The sequence below is a fragment of the Condylura cristata genome, unplaced genomic scaffold, assembly GCF_000260355.1.
Source record: "Condylura cristata isolate star-nosed mole 26May11 unplaced genomic scaffold, ConCri1.0 scaffold00020, whole genome shotgun sequence".
Classification (NCBI taxonomy): domain Eukaryota; kingdom Metazoa; phylum Chordata; class Mammalia; order Eulipotyphla; family Talpidae; genus Condylura; species Condylura cristata.
In genome coordinates this window covers 15,826,149-15,847,700 of record NW_004567121.1, presented here as the reverse complement: position 1 = coordinate 15,847,700, position 21,552 = coordinate 15,826,149, and the positions used below count along the sequence as shown (strand labels likewise).

Here is a 21,552-nt window from a genome sequence, read left to right as displayed (position 1 = left end):
TTATGGTGATGGCACATGGGTGACTTGGTGATGGGAAACCCATGGGGATTACAATTGAGATGGAAAAAAAAATGTACAAAATGATGTAAAAATAAACTTATAATAAAAAAAAAGGCTATTTTTCCAAATACAGTGACATTCTTAGTTACTGGGGGTTACAGCTTCAGCAAATGAATTTCAGGGAGACACAATTCAATCTGTAATATTATATATTAATTGTCACAAGCTTTAATGACAAAGGCAAAGTACTGTTGATGGTATAAATTATATATACTCTGTATATAATATATAGTGCATGTTGATAACATCTTAGTTTTGTATCTATTAGTTAATGGGTAAGAATGTAGAAAATTGTCACTACATTGGCAACAATTATCAAGATTAGAAAAGTAAACTCTAGACCTAATGAAAATTGGGTCCACATGATCTCATACTATACACAAAAACTAACTCAAATTGGATTAAAGATTTGGATATAAGGCTAAAACCACAAAACATATAAAAGAAATATTGACAGAACACTCTTCAGCATTGACTTTAGCGATGTCTTTGGGACTCAACTATAAGACCAAGGAAAACAAAAGCAAAAATAAACAAATGGAATTTCCTAAAACTAGAAAGCTCCCACAGAGGGAAAGAAAATATCTTCAAAATGAACACACATCATACCACATGGGAGAAAATATTTGCATGCCTTACATCTGAAAGGAGCTAATATCTAAGATCTGCAAGAAATACAATTCAGTAACAACCAGAAAACCCACAACGAACCCAATCATAAGGTGGACAGGAAAAGCTAAACAGATACTTCTCAAAGAAGACATACATTGACTAACAGGCATATGAAAATATGCTCATCCTCCCTTATCAGGGAAATGCACATCAAAACCACAGTAAGATTATACTTCACATCTGTGAGAATGGGGCCTATCACAAACACCAGCAATAACACATTTTGACAGGGATGTGGAGAAAAAGGGACCCTTCTATACTGTTGGTTGATGGGAATGTAGATTGGTCTAGCGCTTATGCGAAACAGTATGGGAGTTTCTCGAAATATTAAAAAATAGATGTATCATATAATCCAACAATTCTATTTTTTGTTGTCTAGTAGAAGAAAGCAAAAACATCAATTCAAAGGGATATGTGTACTTACTTCTGTGTTCATTGCAGCACTATTTACTATAGCCAAGATATGGAAACAACCTAAGTGTCTAAGGACAGATAAATAGCTTAAGAAGATATATGTGGGGCCTCCCTGGTGGTACAAGGGTTAAAGTGCAGCACTATGAAGCCAGCAAAAGCCACTGCAGCACAGAGTTCAACCCGTGGCCCTGCAGACCACTCCTCTCTTGCCCGCTGCTCCCCTCAGCAGTGTATTTCAGTCAGTCCTCTGTTCTGCTTTTCACTCTGTCTCTGGTGAATCCTCTACCCTCTCACATCTCTGGCCTACACCCCGGTTCTTGCATGCATGCATAAATAAATCTTTTTAAAAAAGAAGATATTTGCAAAAAAGAAAAGAAAACATGCAAAAGAAGAGTACTCAGTAATAAAAACATTAAATCTTACCACTGGTGACAAATAGGATGGAACTGAAGAGATTGTGTTAAGCAAAATAAGTATAAGGAAAAAGATAAATACCAGATGATTTCACTCATATGCAGAGTATAAAAAAAAAAGCGCAAAGGAACAGACAAAACTAAAGAAATCAAAACACCCTTCCCCCTAGAAATCTGTAGAATTGAGTCTGCCAGGAGAGGTGGGTGGGGAGGGGAAGAGAGAAGGGACAGGGTCCAGGAGAGGATGGTGGAGGGTTATTGGGGCTTTAGTAGTGGGTGTTGACATCCATCTGAGCAGGTAGCAACCTAAATGTATACAGCTTTGTAAACCATATTACACCTTATACAAAAAATATGATTTGACAAAAGGCTGAGTCTATTTGAATATGAAGAACAAGATCTTTTATAAGTATTCATAAATACCAGTCATCAAATATTTAAAGGGCTTTCAAATGAAGAGATTAGAATTAAAGTGGGTACATTAAGGTTAGGGGGCAAAACATATAAAAATCACTGTCCTGAACTAGCATTCCCTGTGGAAGGAAGGTGTAAAAATGAAGATTGGTTAGTTCTTTATGACTGAAGTTTGTTGGCCTTTTGTAGGGGAAATTAATGCTTTATTGAGTGTGGCTTTGGAGGTTGATTGTTTCCTTTGAGAGTCTCTTAAGTGGCAAAGTTTTAATGTTTTTTTAAAAGGGCAATTAATTGCCTTCATTTAACTAAACAATTTTAAAATATCAGTGCTTCAAAATGTAGATTAATCATTACAAACCATCATTGCACTAAGTATTCTGAGGATTATACTTAGTTATTTCTTTTCCTTCTCCCTCTAGTGGGCAGAAAAATCTTTAAAAATATAGCATGGAAGGGTTTGTTAGTGTTGGGAGTATCAGAATGCAGTCTCAGCTTTCAAAACAATTGCGAATGTTTAAGAATCATTAAAGAAAATGCTTTATTACTTTCTAGGCATAACAGTGGACCTTTGAATGTTGAAGATGTTCTTACCAGCTTCGACAACACAGGAAATGTTTGTAAGTAACATGCTCATTGTATAGAAATATTTTTAGCGTTTTAGAAAATGAACTCATCATTGGTGTTTTGTTCCTCACTAATGATGATTATACTGACCATTGCATGGGCGTTTGTGTGCATGTACATGTGTAGTAGAAGCTCTTATTGTTTATAGCTGCAAAATACGTCTCATACAAGATGTGACTAGTGAAAAGGATAGGGCAGTTTTTACACATTGAAGAGTGTGTGTGGGGGGTGTAGAATATATGTCAGGGAACCTCCAGACTCTCCAGGAGTTACCCTTTTGTTTGTTCTTTCCAGTTTGACCTTAGTTAGAGGGGCTGTCTCTTCCTTTTGTTGCTGCGTTTTGCTGTTGCATTCTGCTGCTTTCACTACAGAATAAACCGAGGACATATTTTGCTTGCTGCTAATAGACTTTAATCACACAATGTCTCTATTTTATGCAATATTATAATTTTATAAAGTTTATTATCTTTTCATCTAAATAACTGATTTTTACACTGAGGAAATAATTTCACTGATTAAAACCAATGTCTGTGATGAAGGAAATCAGACTACAATACCTTTACATCACTGTATTAAACAACATGCCATAATAGGAACTGCATACGTCTTCATATGTATTGTATAGGGTATTTCTCATAAGCGTGAATTATCAATTAACTATGACCTTTTAACTTTCATAGTTAAATGAGAGGTTTTTTTTCCTCAAAGGAAATTTCAGATGGTAATTGCTTATTGTCTGAACTAAAACCTTCTTTGCTGAAGTTAGTACTACTTTATTAGATGTTCTCTTATTTAAGATTTTTGTAGAAGAATGCTCAGTAATAATGTTGTAGGCAATTGTTTTCTTCTCAGACACACATTATGGCAAGCTTTTGATTATGTAGAAAAATGTTTATATATTCATGACTAAGGAACACAAAAATATCCTAAAATCACTCTAAAGAATTTAAAACATTATAGGTTCCTTTGTCATGGATAGTGACTGGTGTGCCTTTGAGTTTCTCCAAGCTGCCACCTTGTTGAATTCTTTCTCACTTTGGTATAGGACATTTTTTAAGGGAATTAAGGACAGAGTAAGGGATGATATGGTGGTTGAGGAGACCCTTCTTTAATTTTGGGTAATATGAAATATTAAGTAAGCATGCACATATATAATTTGGGAATATAATCATGGAATATTAAATGTAGATTTTGGATTCAGTAATATAAAGATTAAGTATTCCCAGTGGCTTAGTATGAAATAGGGCCACTAGCTGGCAGCATTATGTAAAATAAAAGTATTTTCCTGAGGGTCAGAGTTATTATTTTATTCTTCTCTAACACTTTCCCTGTCACCTTGTTCCTTTCCACTTCAACCTTTACTTGTTTGCATTGACAAATGGAGAAAATTACCCAGTAAAGGTATTTTTTTCCACAGTGTCTATTGTTTTGTAGAAATTGTTTAGAATGCAACTCATGCACATTTGAATCTTGGCTCTGAAATTCACCTTGAGCAATTTATAAGATTTCTATGAGTGTTAATATTTTTCACCTCCTAGAACCAGATATAGTAGATAGAAAATAGGTATAATTAGATAGAAAATGGACATAGTCTATCTTATTCTTCATAGTTGATACTTGGTAAATAAAAGCTATTTGCTAGCTATTACTAGTGATTAAATGTCTAAAACATTTTTATATTTTATGTACTTTTTAAAAAATATTTATTTATTATTTATGCATACAGAACTGAGATACAGGCCAGAGGTGCAGAGGCAGTGAGAGGATTCACCAGAGACAGAATGGAAAGCAGAACAGACAGGTCCACGAAGTAAACTGCTGAGGGGAGCAGTGGGCGGGTCAGGAGAGGTCTGCTGTGCCATGTGGGTTACCTCAGGACAGGCAGGAATTGAACTTATGCTGAAGTGGTTTTAGCTTCTTAGTGCTGTGCTTTAACCCGCTGCGCCACCAGGGAGGGCCCTTATTTACTTTTTAAAAAGATTTATTTATTTATGCACACAAGAACTGGGGTGTAGGCCAGAGGTGTGTGTGGGGGGGCGAGAATATTCACCAGAGACAGTGGGGAAAAGAAGAGGCAGATCTACTGAAATACACTGCCAAGGGGAGCAGCAAGTGAGGCAGGAGAGGTCAGTTGAGCTGCGTTGTTCAGCTCCCTGGGCAGGGATCGAACACATGCTGCAGTGGCTGCAGATAGCTTCATGGTGCGGCGCTTTAACCCCTTGTGCCACCAAGGAGGGTCAGATCTCTAAAACTTATTTCAGTTTTTTTTTTCTAGTAACGACAATGATATTATTAAGGATTATTCTGATAGTTGCAAATCAACTCTTGATTGAACCAACAGAGCAGGAAAAATAGACCAAATTACCAAAATAGTAATTGATTACAATATGTTGCTATACATATAGTCTTAAAACCTGAATACCTTACCAGCTGATAGAAGTGGTGACAAAAATAACGTCTGTTAATGCATGTAGTAGTGTGTAACTTTTGTACTACATTCCTTTTACTTTATAAGAAAAACCTATATTGATTTCACTTAATGATAAATTGGTAAAGTCTTGTTCCAATAAAGTAAATATTAAAGTTGTAATTTTAATGTGGTTTTTTTTGCCAGTGCTTAAAGTGATTTTTCACTGGTAACCTTCAATGTTTTCAGTTTGATTTTATACAAGTTTGGAGTAGAAAGCCCAGCAGAGGGCGCCACAATCATAAGTCTGTCTCACAGCCCACTATAATTAGAATGAATAAATAACTGTACTGCTTCATCGTGTTAGTACTTATGTTTACACATGTCCATTTAATTTATTTCTTATATTTTGACATATTTTGCAGTTATTTAAATGAAATGTTTTCCTTACTGATTTTTACATTCACTGTTTTGAATACCAGCTTTTTATACTTATTTTTGGTTTTATTAATCTTGATAGAAATTAGTAAGAGTGTAAGTTTCCAAACCACCCCATCATAATACAATGATATTACAATGAAGAATATTTAGAATAAGAAAACTTTCTAAAACTATGAGAAAACCAGTAGATGGGACTGTCCATTTACTAAGGAATTAATGTCATTGTTAAAGTAACTTTCTGAGAATAGAAACAAATAAAAGTTCAAATTTTTAGAGTTGTAAAAACCTAATACGTGTATACTTAAGTAAGCAAATGTATTTGTTGCTTAGGAGAACCATTAGTACCAATTTTAAGTTAATTTTAAAAATCAAGTAATAATTTTATACATTGGAGATATTCAAGATTAGTCTTATTGCCAAAACTTGTTTTCATATTGTAATAAAAAAGTTATGAATAAATGTTTAATTTCAGAAAACAAACAAAATCATTAGCTTCTTCCTGATATATTAGAAAAATGTTCTTTTTATTTAGAATGTTTTGTGTTTGTAAATCTGTGATTTACTGTGTTTCATATTTTTGCGATATCCTTTCACTGAATTCCTTTGACTGTTTTAGAAAGAAATTAAAATGAATCTCACGTAGTCTTTTCTACATAATGATTCATTGCTGTGTGGAATTTGACCTGTCTTTTTTTTTTTTTTACTTCTATTTGCTATTGTGGAAAACATGACTTTGAAAATCAAGCGCCTTTTTTGCTTACCTCTAATTAGGGGCAGGTATGCATCCTTCTTTCTTTGAGTTCTGTTACTTGAAAACCTACTTTGAAAATATCAAAGCTGCTCCATGGAGAGCTTGTGTCTGCTATTGATTTATCATGCCTGGAAAGAAATGCCATCAAGCCACCTAGGGAAAAGTACAGGATGACATCCTTCACTTCAGACGAGGTGCTGGCTGCTCCTGTGTTTCATGTAACATGTCACTCAGATACCCGGGGTAACAGGGGAGTGCTCTTCGAGAACAGCAGCAGATTTCTGCTTCTGTGTTCGCTGTGGGCAGTCTCCCTTCCAGCCTGTCCCTGACTCCTAATCAGAGAAGCCTCATCATGCTGTGTATCTTGCAAAACCGTTTGCTCTTTCTCCGAAGTCGTCTTTTTGCTTGATTTTAAAAATTACTCTCTTTGGAGCTTAGAGGATACGAATTTGATGGTTATAGTACATATTAATAACATAACTATTGGTATGTGTAAAATCTTCAGTACTTGGGGGTAAAATAGCTTAATTTGTGCTTTTTTTTTTTAAAGCATGTTATCTTTCCTATGACAGTATGAACATATGAAGTAATACTTCTCATATAATTTATTGTGTGCAATATATACAATATAATGTGTATAGTCCTTTAATGGATAAGAAGTTGGTAGTTACTACATATTATTGCAGTAATCTAGTGTGAATCAGGATTCCTTGCTAACAGTGAAGGTGAAATTTGGGGACTGTATTGGTAAGACTCTTTCTGACATTCTTTGAAAAAGTTTATTTTTCCTCATGGTTGGGCTATAAATGATGGGAGACACCCTATGTTAAGTTGGTGTCTCAAGATCTCCTGGGGAAATTTGTAGCTCCTCTGCCTTATATAGTCTTGCGTGTGACCGTGGCCACTTCCTCACCCTCTCTCACACCCTCCAGTGTTCCTAAGACAGACTTGGAATTTAAAAATACACAATACAACTTTGGATCCTTCCTGCTTGTGTGATAGTGGGACCTCTTCTGTGATATGTGCATACTGATGTCTTTCTGATTGTTTATCAATTTTTACTTGAGGAAAATTCTTATTAAAATATATTTATCTTCCTACCAAAATTTGGGGCTGAAGGTAACTTTCTTTTAGGAAATATAGTCTAAATTTTTATTTTTTAATTGTTACTGTTATGTACTTAGGTTCCAGAGCATATTAGTAGAATTTCAAAGTTTCAGCAATGTCAGCTTGGATATAAATATTTTCCTCATTTAAATAAAATGTATGTGTGTAGGTGTAGAGTGCATATTAATGTGTGTGTGTGTGTCTATTTCTATAGCTATTTATCCTTTGTAAGGTAGTTGACTAAAAAAATGAAAAGTTTAGGCTTTTATGAATAATTGATCAGTTTTTAACTTGGGGTCATGGAAAGATCTTGGAATATGAAGCCAGCATTTGTTGTTGTTAGTTTTTTTTTAATATGTGCCATTCTCACTGGTGTGAAGTGGTATCTCATTGTGATTATGAGGGATTTGAACATTATTTCATATGCCTGTTGGACATTTGCATTCCTCTTTGGATAATTTTCTTTTAATTTCTTCTACCCATTTCATGACTGGGTTGTTTGTTTTGTTTTTGTTGATTCAAGTGAGCTCTTTGTATATCTTTGTGATCAGTCCCTTGTCTGTCTATGGAGTACAAAGATTTTTTCCCCAGTTAATAGGGTGTCTCTTTGTCTTGGTTAATGTCTGTTTTGCTGTGCAAAACTTTTCAGTTTGATATAGTTCCTTGTGTTTATCTTTTCCTTCATTTTCTTTGCTTTGGGTGAAGAGTCTCTGAATATATTGTTGAGATTTATATCTTGTAGTGTTTTACCTATATTTTCTTCAATATGTCTTATGGTTTCAGGTCTTATGCCCAAATCTTTTATCCATTTTGATTTTATTTTTGGGGATGGTGTGAGGCAGTGGTTTAGCTTCATTTATTTATGTTAGCCCAGTTTTCCCAGCACCATTTGTTAAACAAATTTGTCCTTGTTCCATTGCATATTCTTTGCTCCTTTGTCAAAGATTAATTGTCCATATAGGTGTGGTTTATTTCTGGGTTTTCTATTTGGTTCCATTGGTCTGTGTCTCTGGTTCTGTTCCCGTACCACATCTTTTTAACTATTATGGCTTTGTAGTATAGATTCCTTTGTTGTCATCAGTAGAACTTTGGCTATTCTTGGTTTTCTGTGGTTCCTTCTGAATTCCATCAGTATTTATTCTATATCTTTGAAGCATGCCATTATTATTTTTATTGGAATAGCATTGAATTTGTAAATTGCTTTTGTAGGATAGCCATTTTAATTATGTTAACTCTTCCAATCCATGAGCAGGGAATATTTTTCCATTTCTTTGTGTCTTCTATTTCTTTTAATAGTGTTTTATAATTTTCTTTGTTTAGGTCTTTCACATTTTTTGTTAGGTTTATTCCCAAGTATTTGATTTTTTTTTGTTTTTAAATTTAAAAGGGGTTATTTACTTAATTTCTTCTTCAGATTGATTGATTGTTTATAGGAAAGCTACTGATTTTTATGTGTTGATTTGGTATCCTGCTACTTTGCTGAACTGGTTGATTATTTTGAGTAGTTCTCCTATGGAGTTTTTAGGGTTCTTGCTATATATTATCATATCAGCAGCAAATGGTGATAGTTTTACTTCTTTCCCTATTTGAACTCCTTGTGTAGAAGAGTATTTTTTAAATATTAAAAGAAAAAAGGCTTCTGTAAGTATGACCCAAGCCCTAGGAATTGAAAGAATAGATTAACTAAATATTTAGTTACTTCATTCAAAAAGCATCAAAAAAGGTGAGAAGCCAGTGACTTTTTGATAACATAATTATTACTTATGACATATATACTGACAAAGATGTATCCTCTTTATTATGTAAAGAATTTCCATGAAGCACTAGCAAAAACAAACCACAGCTCTCTAGAAAAAAAGACAAAATAGCCATAAATTAGGAAGCCATAAATTAGAAAGCAATACCAGTGTTCTGTGAACACATCAAGGGGTCTTCTTACTAGTAATGAGTAATTAAGTACAATTTAAAAAGTGAGATAATTTTTGTTTATCAAATTGGCAAAGATAAGATAAGTAATAATCAGTGAATTGTGGGAGTCTGGGCATTCTCATCTATTATTGGTAGGAAGATAAATTGGTTCTACTTTTCTAGAGTCAACCTGGCAATACCTTCAATAATTTTAAGTATATCATTTGACTGATTATTCCTTTTCTGATAAAATAAAGAAAGCAGTATGCAAGGCTAGAATGTAAAGGGATCAACTTAGTATAATGAATGACAGGAAAATCATAAATCTTTAATGTTAGATGATTGCTTAATTATTGGCACTGCATGAAGTGCAATATTATGTAGCTGTTCAGGATCTTTAAAACCTATCAGATTAACAGATTGCTAAAGGGAATATCTTATTTCTATGAAATATATGTACCCATTAAATATGAGTATAAATATGTATATATATAGAACTGTGCCTTAGTTCTCAGTGTTTTGCTGGGGTGTTGGGGTTTTGGAAGAAATCAGAGACTAAATCATTCTGGCCCCATGTTGAATGAGGGTGGGAGGACAGAGAGGTTAAAAATTCAGTCAGTGGAAGAATATCGATCTCAGGCATAGATAATTCCTAAGACCTATTGAAAAAGAAACGTTAAGGTTCAATGCACTATATGGTTAGTATGTGGGCTAGCAGCCCTGATTTTAGGGGGCCCCATTGCTCATGGGAAGGGGTGGTTTACAGTACTGACATTGGATTTGACTCATAGTTCCTATTAAGGATCACAACCTGCATGCGGTCTTTGTTAGAAGGACTTCTGAAAGGGAGCCCTCCTTGGTGGCACATGGGTAAAGTGCAGCACTGCTAGCTGCCTCTACATGAGTTTGACCTCCAGCTCCCAAGATCCCTGACCTCAGAGGTGACCCACATGGCGCCGCAGACCTCCTCTGATAGTGCTTGTTGCTCTCCTCAGCAGTGTACTTCGTCGATCTGCCTTTTCTGCTCCCCACTCTGTCTCTGGTGAAGCCTCTCACCACCCCTGAGCCTCTGGCTTGTACCCCAGTATGCATAAATAAATCGATTTTAAAAAAAAGTCTTCTGAAGGGTAGGGTAGGCTAGAAAATATTTCTATAGGGCAGGGTAGGACCTTGCCATGTGTCTCCAAGTATCTGACTTCGGGGCTTCATACTTGGCGGTGCCACTCTCCCTTTTGCCTCCACATCAAGCAAGAGTTACTCCTGAGCCGTAAACAGGTCCCACACAGTGGTTATTACTGTTTGTCAGGGAAGGAACATTTGGAAGATGTCTTGCTTTAATTAATTAAAAAAATTTTTATTGGAACTTGAGAAATGAAGGCATTGGAATGGTTCTCTTTATTATTAAGAATAGGTGCTGCTATTGTGAGGAAAGACAAACACTGTATCCTTTTGTAGATTTATGACCCTTTAATATTAATCAGAGCAGTAATACTGGATGCAAGTTTATGTTTTTGTAATAACCCTGATAGTTTTTCCTTCCTCTAACTATCTGAGGGGATGTTCCTAATTGGGGTGCCTCAAAGATTTCACAGTAGCCTTATTAAACAAGTCTTTTTTCTTTGAGCAAATACTGAGTAGTAGTATTTACCTTCTTTTGCATAGCTATAGTTTCTTTTGCATTTCCTACAGTAGTTACCTGAAATTTTCTGAATATTATTCCCGTTTATCCTTACTATGCAAGGGGTAAGGAGAACGGTGGTCAGGAACTTACAGCTGTTCCAGTATATTTTTTGAAGGCAGCGTTTTCCCAATATGGCAAAAGATGAATTTTAAAGGTTCATGGAAGAAACTGAACCTAAAGGTGATAACTTGAAGTGCTAGAAAATAACTTTGGCAGATGGAAAATAATTCTGTCCAGAAGATTGTGTCTCAGAGTAGACTGATTAAAGGTCACTGGAAAATGAGCTCTTTAGGGTTTCTGAATGGTAGCTGACAACCTAATGGAGTGGGGCTTTGAGGCGTGAGGATAGGGGAGAAAAGTGCCTTTTCTTTTAATAATCTAAAACCAAATGTGAATTTTGTTTTCTTTCTTTTTTTTTTAGGAAGTGCTTTTTTTTGCATGACAATCCAATAGTAATGATGTTTTGTGTTTTTACATAGCCCTTTCTCTAAGGAAATCAGTATGTTTTTCAAGCTTATGACTTTATAGTAGTGTTTAAAGATCACTTCCGTAAGTCACACGAAGAGTTCAGCTACAGGGATATTCTTGTCTTTAGTAAAGCTGTTTGCGTTGTTGACAGTTTTACCACAGATGACTGTGGGTTCTGGATATTTGTACGGCCTATGTGTAATGTGTCCTTCTAGGAAAGCTAGGTGTGAACAAGCTGTCTCACGATTGAATGAATCTAGCGTTTGTGGATGTGTGCATCTTGTCTTTTTTATGTTCTCCCTTCTCACTTCCACCTGTACTCCTAGCCCTGAATCTAGCTAGCTATTTGTGTCTATCCCGGGGAAGTGGGGATAGTTCATGAAATAAATGAGAAAATTTTCAGATCGTCCTCTGGCAATGATTTGGAAAATGTGGATGTGTAATATGTATCATAGGTGCATCCCAGGCTGACATCCTGCTTGTGTTGGTATGCTGGGTCAGTGAGAGTTTTTGCTCTTGCTGGTAAATTCATGACTTGTCTGAAGCCTTTGCCCGTCTCGCTGATTGGAGGCCATTCTTCCATATGGTTGCCATTTCCTAGGGCTCTCTAATTTTTGACTGACAGTTGGGGAGGAACCCAGACTTACAACTTAAATAAAATGTCATTTTTAATTGTGTAACAAAGGAAAACAATAGGGTTTTGATTAATCATGGACCTTGGCTTTTTTTTAATATTTGACAACTTAATCAGAATTTAGTGGGACTGGAACTGCCATTCTGTACAATTGAGAAGTGGCATATATTTATGTAAACCACAACTTCTCTCCTTGTGCTTGTCCACTGGATTCCTTTAAAGGAGAAATTAGAATAACAGGAAGGGGGAAATTGACTCATACTGTTCTGTTTGATCTTTCTCTCAAGTTCTACAGATTTGTAGTTTGTATCCTACAATTTAGCAATCAATTTTATACCATAGTATATTAACTATTTGTTAGTCTTTTCCATCCTAGGTAGATTTAATCTCAAAGATTGCAGAGACCATGCTTTATAATTCTGCACTATTTCTACAACCATGACCTATCTGGTTCAATTTTAGAGGATGTTTAAACTCATGCACAAAGGTATTTTCAAGTAACTTGAGTACTTTACTGTTGATTAAATGATGGGAATAACATCTTCAGAATTGCTGAAGAAAAAGTCTTAAGCAATTTTTCTTTTTCCCCTTCTCCCCGACTACTATCCTACATTGCTTCTGGTCCTGCACTTAAATACAAACAAACAAAAATCTCAGAAAACATTTCTAGCTCTTCTTTCTATCCTAAGATGATTATCATCTTCTTTTTATCCCCTTTCCTTATGATAGTCCGTCATAGTATGGGGGAATTAGCCTTCCTAGGCACAGTCTTCCAGGGGCAGTGTGAGCTTAGCAAAAGTAAACAGATGCAGACCCAGTTTCCTTTAGGTAGAGTGATCAGCTAGAACAATTTTGATTGTCTGGCATGGTCTCAGCTTACACCTGTTCCTCTTAATCATAATTACTGCCAGTGCCTCCTTTCACTCCCCAAACTGTCTTGGATTGGATGTACTATAAGCCTATTTTTGGAAGGAAAGAAGAGAGAGAAAAATTGGAAGCTTAATTCATTATTATTCAGTCATAGCTTTTTATTTCACCATGGTACCTTGGACAAGGCCTAGCTCAAGTGATATTCAATAAGTATGCACTGAGTCCTTTAAATCCTTAGTTACATAGATTTAAAAATTCAGTAAACCCACTGATTCTACACAAGTGTCTTTGTATTTGATAGACTATTCTGCATAACAGAGAAGTAAATCTATGTGTCAATTCTAGAGCACATACAGTAAAGTCCCCATAAACTGATGGGAAGTGAATGCAGAACAAATGCACATTTTGATTAGCTTATGCAATAATTGAAAAACAATGGCAAATATTGCCTAGTTTGGAAGATAAGAAAATTGACATGAAATTCTAGATTTCCATTTTCTTTTAGAGGAAAATGGTGCAAAGGTCTGAGTCTGAGCTCATATGTTAATCATTATACTGAGCTGAGCAGATTCTTGATTTTGTACTTCACCATTCTACTCATGGAACTTTCTGAGTTTGCAACCTCTGATGCATAATATTTATTTGGAGACATTTAAGGCATGCTTGTCTATGTATATGTTTTCTGGTCTTTTTTTGTTTCTACTTAAGAGTTAATTTTGATTAGACATTTTGTTTATCAAAGCTAATTAAAAACTTTGTAAATTCTTTTTTGAAACAGGTTTCCCCCCCTACCAAGATTGTATTTATTTATGTATACAGAAATGGGTACAGGCCAGAGGTTGGGGGCAGTGAGAGGATTCACCAGAAATAAGAGTGGGGAACAGAACAGGCAGATTGACAAAATACACTGCTGAGGGGAGCAGCAGGTGAGACAGGAGAGGTGTGCTGTGTCTTGTGGGTCACCTCCAGGGCTGGGATCAAACTTGCACTGAAGTGCCATGGATTGGCTTATTAGCTTTCCAATGCAGCGCTCTAACCCGCTGAGCCACAGTGGAGGGCCCTGAAATATGCCTTTTTTTGTTATAGCAAATTAATCATTAGTCTTTGGGAAATATTCCTGCCCCCATACTAAGAATAACAACAACTATTAATAATTTTTTAGACAAATATTTTATTATTTATTTATTGAGGTATAATTGATTTCAATACTGTTTATGGTTTAGGGTAGTAGTTTATGACTTTTCAGCCTACACCACACCCACCACCTAAATACCCATAGTTCTCCATCATCGGCCTTTGAATTTTAATCCCCCTTGTTCCCACCCCTCTAGTCTCAGTTCTGCCGTCATAATTCTTGGGTTTGGTTTGGTCTAGTTTAGTCTGTTCCTTTGTTTTGTTTCTCTGTACTCCACGTATGAACAGAGTTGTGGTTCCTGTCTTATCTTAGGAGAGGATTGAAGCACAAGTTGGACATACAACTCTCTTCATTATGATATATACTTGGATATCACCTCTTTTACTGGTACTTCTTTGATCCTGAGTTCTAAAATACCAGTTTTCCCCAGAGTTCTAAGTCTTACTTGGAAATTTCATTTTAATCTTTGTTAAAAATATTGTCAGTTTTTTTCTTGAAGTGGCAGGCTAACTCTGTTTATTTTCAAGTAAATGCCTGCCAATTATCCAAGTATGACTAGCCATAGTTTATCTGCCAGTGCTCTTTAAAGTAAAAGTATTGTTTCATAAAATAGATGGAAAATTTCAGCTCGCAACTCAAACAACTATACAAATTCTTTTCCTTTAGGCCACCATGGTAGTTTGGGTATGCCACAAAAGCAGTTTATACATGCTTCCTATACATACGCAAAGACCAAGATTTAATAAAATGAACACCTTTTTACTGTTTTCTTAAGGACATTATATTTATTAAACTATTAATAAATAATAGTGTTCTATATTTTTTAAAAAGCCAATACAATTTTAAATATTTTTCAATTGCCAGTATCTTTAAGAAAACATAATTTTGAATCTTAATCATTTAAGATGTGAGGTATATTAAACAATGAAATTAGCAACTTATGTACAGCTATAGGAGAATTTTTAAATGTCTGTGAGTGTATGTGTGTGTGTGTGTGCACGTGTGTCTCTGTGTGCAGTGTTGAACACAGTTAACTTTATCTTCATCTACCTTTATTTGTAGATTGAAAAGAAAGAACAATTCAGGTGTTTGTTAAATGCCTATAATGTGCTGTGCTGCATTTTCAGTTCTCAAATGATTTCTGAACTTTGAACTGCTACGAAAGAAAAAAACATTCTTTCTACACATGTTGAAGAAACTACTGTGGATTAAAATCTGAATAAATACTAGTGTCTGCTGCATCTAGGTACTTGGATGAGCTCTATAAAATATGTCTTAAAACGGGGAGGTGGGGAGGGAAGTGCATGGGATTATGGTGATGGCACACGGGTGACTTGGTGATGGGAAACCCGTGGGGATTACAATTGAGATGGAAAAAAAAATGTACAAAATGATGTAAAAATAAACTGTTATAAAATAAAAAAAAGAGAAAAAATATATCTTAAATTTCACTAGCAAGCATTTTTTAGAACTACTGACAAAAAGGGCTTCCCTTGCTTTCACTGCATTGAATAAAAATTTAAGGGTATGAGCATATTGTCTCAATATATGATTTTATTTGCTTATTTTAGGGCTTAATTTACTTTCACTTAAAGTCATACACATATAAACTATATTTTATGTTCATGTTCATGAAATCTTTCACTTTGAAATCTTCCTTCACTATTCTGGGAGCTCATTTACTCTCTCTTTTTTGTTGGATCTCATTTCCCAGACCCCATGACTTTCAGTTTTTTTTTAAGATTTATTTACTTATGCTTACAGAACTGGGGTACAGGCCAGAGGTGTGGTGGGTGAGAGCATTCACCAGAGAAAGAGTGGGGAGCAGAACAGGCAGAATGACTGAAATACACTGCTGAGGGGAGCAGCGGGCGGGTCAGGAGAGGTCTGCCACGCCATGTGGATCTCCTCTAGGGCTGGGGATCGAACTCATGCTGAAGTGGCTTTAGCTTCTTAATGCTGTGCTTTAACTCGCTGCACCACCAGGGAGGGCCCTGTTTTAGCCTTTTCTTCATTTTAAATTGCCGCTATTTCCTTTAAGTTGCCTTTTCTGTTTGTTTTCTTTGGCTTCTGTCTTTTATAATAGAAGTCTTCATCAAATATCTGGTGATCTTTAAGAGTTTGTAAAGTACAGAAATGATTGGCCATTACAATGATAACCTAGCTATTAACTGGGTTTCATTGTAGGAAAAATCTGGCTGGGTTATTTCTCAGGGAACCTTAAGATGTCCATATGTTTAGGGATTTCTCTTGGTGTGGTCTCTTTCCCAGAGAAGACTCTCTTTAGTTTGCGTTGGGGAATGTCTATACCTTAGTTGTTTGCATTTGGGGAGGTGGATAGAAAGAAGGATCTCAATATTGAGTTACTCAGTATGCCATCTAAAAAAATATTCACCTTTCCCCTCACTACCTTCCTTTAATTATACTAAGGCATTAAGTCTCTACTTTGGAGACTAGACCTGAAGACATCTGAAAAGGGGAGGGAAATAATCATGCACTTGTTTTAGAGTGGGAGATAAAATTTCAAGGTCTCTGTAAATAAGCTTGTAAAAATTCTCCTGTATTGAGTTCATTCTCACCACCATTCCTAGAGCTGTAAATTGTTTCTCCTATTGCTGATTTAGGGTTCAGCTCTGTTGTTATTGTGCATTTATGAGTTCTGTTTTATTTTCAGATCAACTTATTTTGTTTGAGGTGGACTATCAGAAATGGAGTCGAAGCTGATAGTTAGATTTACTAATTTAATATACACTGAAAAACTTGAAGTAAAACACATACAGTTCTTGTGAAATCTACATTGGAAAATTATTTTTGGTTTGAATTAATTGTGCAAGACTTTGTGCGATATGTAGAAATTCTTTACTCCCTCATTTCTGATTTCCTCTATGGTCTTTAAGATTCAATTCCAATGTCACCTCCTCTATAAATTCTTTCCTATCTCACCTAAGCTGTATAGTTTCAGAAGTAGTCTTAAAAAAATTAGCATTAAAGTGACATGTATTGTCACTTTATGTTTACTGGTAGTCTTAAAAAAATTAGCATTAAAGTGACATGTATTGTCACACTCTGACATGTATTATAATTAATTGTATCTGCATTACTCACTAGATTGTAGACTCCTGGAGGAAACAGGAGTGATGTTTGGTTTGTATGTATAAGTGTCTAGCATATACTGAATAATCAATTATTATTATTAACAAAAGTAAAATATACTTTAAGGAAAATTAAGACATGATTATCATTTTTTATAGTATATTTTGTGCATCATTTTGTGCATTTTTCCATGTCAGTTGTAATCCCCGTGGGCTTCCCAACACCAAATCACTGTGTGCCATCACCATAGTCCAGTGCATTTCCCTCTCCCCATTGTTTTTGATCCCAGTCCCCACTCCACTCCCCTAGAATGTCTCTAGTATATAAAGGCATGATTATCTTTTAAAATATTCACTGTGCAAAATTTACTTTAGGTTTCCTTTAAATAACCCTTGTGTCTAATGCATTTAAAATTTCCTTATTTTTTTTTTTGTAGGAAACCACTTATGTATGTCTAGTATTCTTTTTGCATATGTGTGTACACATTAGTGCATTCTACATTGTTCTTTAGTGGAGATGTTACTCATTTTAGAAGAAATGATGTTATTTTGTTACATATTGGTGATTTTTTTCCTCCAAATATCTTTTGCTGGGAGAGCACTAAGTGGCTGTTCTCTTAGCATTTTGATCAGTGCGATATATTTTAAGCAGCAAATCCCAAATACATTCAAATAGCATGTCCTATTCCTCACGAATTGCCCTTTCTTTGCTTAAATTTCCATTTCGACCAGCAGCAATCCCTTAAGTACTTTTCCTACTAGCTAATGTTAGCTTTTAAAAATCGACTTAATGTTACTCCTTTTTTTTTCTCTTTGTTGCTTCAGTCACTTAATATACCTCTATGCCTGCCTGATATTGTTCCTTTTCAAGGTTCTATTATGCTTTTAGGATGATCTTTCCTAGTCTCCTTTCCTACTGTCTTAGATGCTTTGATTCTGCTCTGTCTCCATTGCAAAAAGCTGAGTTTGGGGAGGGAGTGAATATTATGGGTGACTTTTATTTTTTAAGTTGTTATATACAGTTACTAAAGAGAATACAAATACTGATGGTTATTATGTAACTTCCGTGTTCCAAAAGTAACTTTAATAAGCTTTTATAGCCATTCATAGAGATAACTATTGAAATGATATTTATTTATGTTTCATTAAAAAGAGTGAAGGAAACTTGTAAAATTTGGTAATTGTTAAAGTTGAATAACAGATAAATGGGAGTTCTTTATTTAGTGCTCTCTTTTGCTTTTGTGTATATTAGATTTTTCCCCTCATATACAATGCTTTTAAAAAGTGAAGCATCCTTTTTTATTCCTTTTGACCTAATAATCTCAATTTTTGATATGTGACCTCTAGTGCATATACTATATGACCTCTACCATATAAGGACACATGTTGGATTGGAAAGAAAATAACTTGGAAACAGTCTGATGAATCTGTTCTTATCATTGATGGAGTTTTGGATAAGTCATGATGTATCTATATAATGGATTACTATAGAGCAATTAAAAAGAGTAAATTGAGTTATATGCTATTTTCTGGAGGGATCTCCAAGATATTTTGTTAATGAATGTTATATGTAATGTAATTTCATTTTTATAAAAGAAACACATATATTAAATGATCAGTTTTGTTCTTTTTGGAGCTAGACCTGTGATTTGGAGTGGAAGCACAACTTTTTCTCTTAACCCCTCTGCATTGTTTAACTTGTTTCAAGTAGGTATTTACTGCTAGGGAAACATGTAGGAATGACTTTATAAATAAATGTAAAAATAAAATATTTCAGAGTGTCAGTTCATCCATAATAATAGGTATAAAATCATAATTTAACACAAAAGACTGTTTAAGTGAATCTCTGGGACATTGTCCATTGATAGAAGAAACAAAAAGGATAACCCTAAAAGCTATGTGAAACACACACACCTGCACACAAACACTGATGTTAACATTAACGAGAAATTCAGTGGAATAGTTAGAAAATGATGCCTGTGTAGTTTTTTAGTACTTTTTAAAATGTAGTTTGATTTTTTAGGTTTTTTTTTTTGTAGAAAAGTCCGAAAAACTGTTAGGAATCCTCTTTCAATATTTTGTCATCATGTGCTATCAAAGAAACAAAATATATTAAAAAATAAGCCCAGCAGTCAAGCAATAATATGTATCTCTTATTAAACTTAAATACTTAGTTTAATATAATTTGTAAATATTTATAGTTCCAGAAACAGAGAGTACCAGTTAGATACCAGTCCAGTTTTTGAGCTCTTTACTTGCTGTATAAGGATACTTTCAAGCCAGCGTAAAACATGGAGGAGCCTCTTAAAATTCAGTGCCAGTCTATTTATCTTTAGCAACATTTTAGTTGCCTGTTTTCTGATATGCCAGAAGACTAGGATGGTAATTGGAGAAACAACTTTATTTACAGGTGGAGGATTGTTGAGGCAAAGGTATTATTAATGTGGTAGCATATCCTGAGGTTCAAGAGTTTTAAGAGGATAAAAGCAACTGTATGTAAGGATTAGTGAATTTTACCTCATTTCTTAAAATGAAGCAATTATTTTGTGTGTGTGTGAAATGTATCACTATCTGTAATCTAATTTTAAAAAGAAATTGATAGTTACAACATATTAAGGAACTTTTGGCTGAGATTTTGCTATTGGAGTTATACGCTTTAACAAAGGGAATCTAATCTTTCGAATACCCACTTTGAGTTCTCAGAAATTATCTTTACTGTCATACTCCTTATCCCTATTTGTTAGAGCTTCTAGAGGCAAGGAGTTGTATTGTTCTGTTCTATAATTTTGTGGGGTTAACAAGTAGCAAGCAATTTTGAGAGATTAGCTAAAGGACACCTTAAGGGAAGGGAAAGAGTTCCTTTTTTCATTTGAAATTATCATCATTCAAAGTAGTCTTTAAAAGTTTTTTTATTATTGGTACCCTAACCTCTTCAATTTAAATGGACCTTATTTAACTTTCATTGTTGATTGATCAACTGCCAAAGCAACATCATTAACATTACTCACATACTTTGGGTTTGGATATGTAGTCTTAAGACATACACAAAAATTTTTCAAAATTATTTTCTTTAGCAGACAGAATATGAATCTTCCACAGTTCTTCTGTCAGAACTCTTTGATGGTAAAGGCATGAGTTGAGAGAAGACAGCTATAAAAGTAATCTCAAGGAAATGAAACTGATTGTTATGAGCATCATGGGCCAACTAGTTGAATGAAACAGACTAACCTTTGACATAGTCTTGTTCCCCATATCCTCCAATATAGTCTGTGCATACATACAGCAGCAAATACTTATCGGATGAATGAATGAATTGAATGAGTGAGTGATCAAAGCAGTGGGTAGCATAACTTTGCCATAAAATGGTTTTGGACCATTGAAGTATTTATTTAAAATATGTACTATTTGAATACAAAGATAGAGATACTGAAGAAGAAAGAACTTATATGCAAAAGACTATAGCTGTATTTTTCTTTTACTTCTGTAATAGTCCCCACTTTTAAAGCTTCTTTTATTGAAGTTGGGTGTTATTCTCTGTGTACTTCTAATATCAGCATGTAGGTTGTTAACTATTTCAAGTACCGAAAAAAGATTAAGAAAAACACTCATATAGCCATCATATAGATAAAACCAGAGTAGATATTGAATTTTTATAATAGTATATAGTTGCAGGTCAATCTTTCCAAGCCTGTATTACTTAGTTATATCTACTATCTCAAGACCATGGGATAATGGTACAAATTAAAGAGTTAGAGGTAAATTAATAAAAATATTTTCTGTGAGTCTTTTTCTTTGACCTTTAAATTGGTCACTTTGAAATATTTGTGTGAATTTCTAATATAAGCATAGAGAGTGAATTGTGTGTGTGTGTGTGTGTGTGTGTATGCACATGTGTGAAATCTATAATGAAATCATGGTTTAGAGAAGGAATTATACGTTTAAAGTCTTCAATTTTGTGAAAACAATGATTCCACATTTCTTCAAGTGGCTGCCGTAGAATGGAAATTGAAATCCCTGGGTGGGAAGTGTGCTAGAAATCATAGTATTCCTTTTCAAAGTATTTTGCATCTCCTTATACGTATATTCAGTACTTCATTTCTAACCCCTACACACTGAATCATGCTGTGATTCATAATACTGTGTTATGTTTTAAATTCAAATATTGTTTTTAAAGGGAAATTGCTACTAATGTTGGCTAAGCCGTACATAATAGTTTGGTAAATGGTTGTAGGTTTGATTCTTCTTGTGTCAGTTTAACTGTGAACCAGTATTATTCAAAACCCTTTTAAGATATGGAATAATTGTTTCAGTTGACTAAATGTTTTACCAAATAAAATTAATTTATAAAGTTTAGTGCATCTATTATTTAAAGAAAAAAGGAATAGGTTCTTATATATTTATATCTATCTATCTATCTATCTATCTATCTATCTATCTATCTATCTATCTATCTATCTATCT

At 34.5% G+C, this 21,552-nt stretch overlaps 1 protein-coding gene across 1 annotated transcript in view; it reads left to right on the top strand.

Moving 5' to 3' along the window:
- CAMKMT (calmodulin-lysine N-methyltransferase) overlaps positions 1-21,552 on the top strand; it is a 299,509-nt gene that overhangs the window by 12,448 nt on the left and 265,509 nt on the right. Inside the window, exon 3 of the mRNA XM_004686026.2 lies at positions 2,526-2,590. Within this exon, the coding sequence (XP_004686083.2) occupies positions 2,526-2,590 (65 nt within the window). The remainder of the gene's footprint in view (positions 1-2,525; positions 2,591-21,552) is intronic.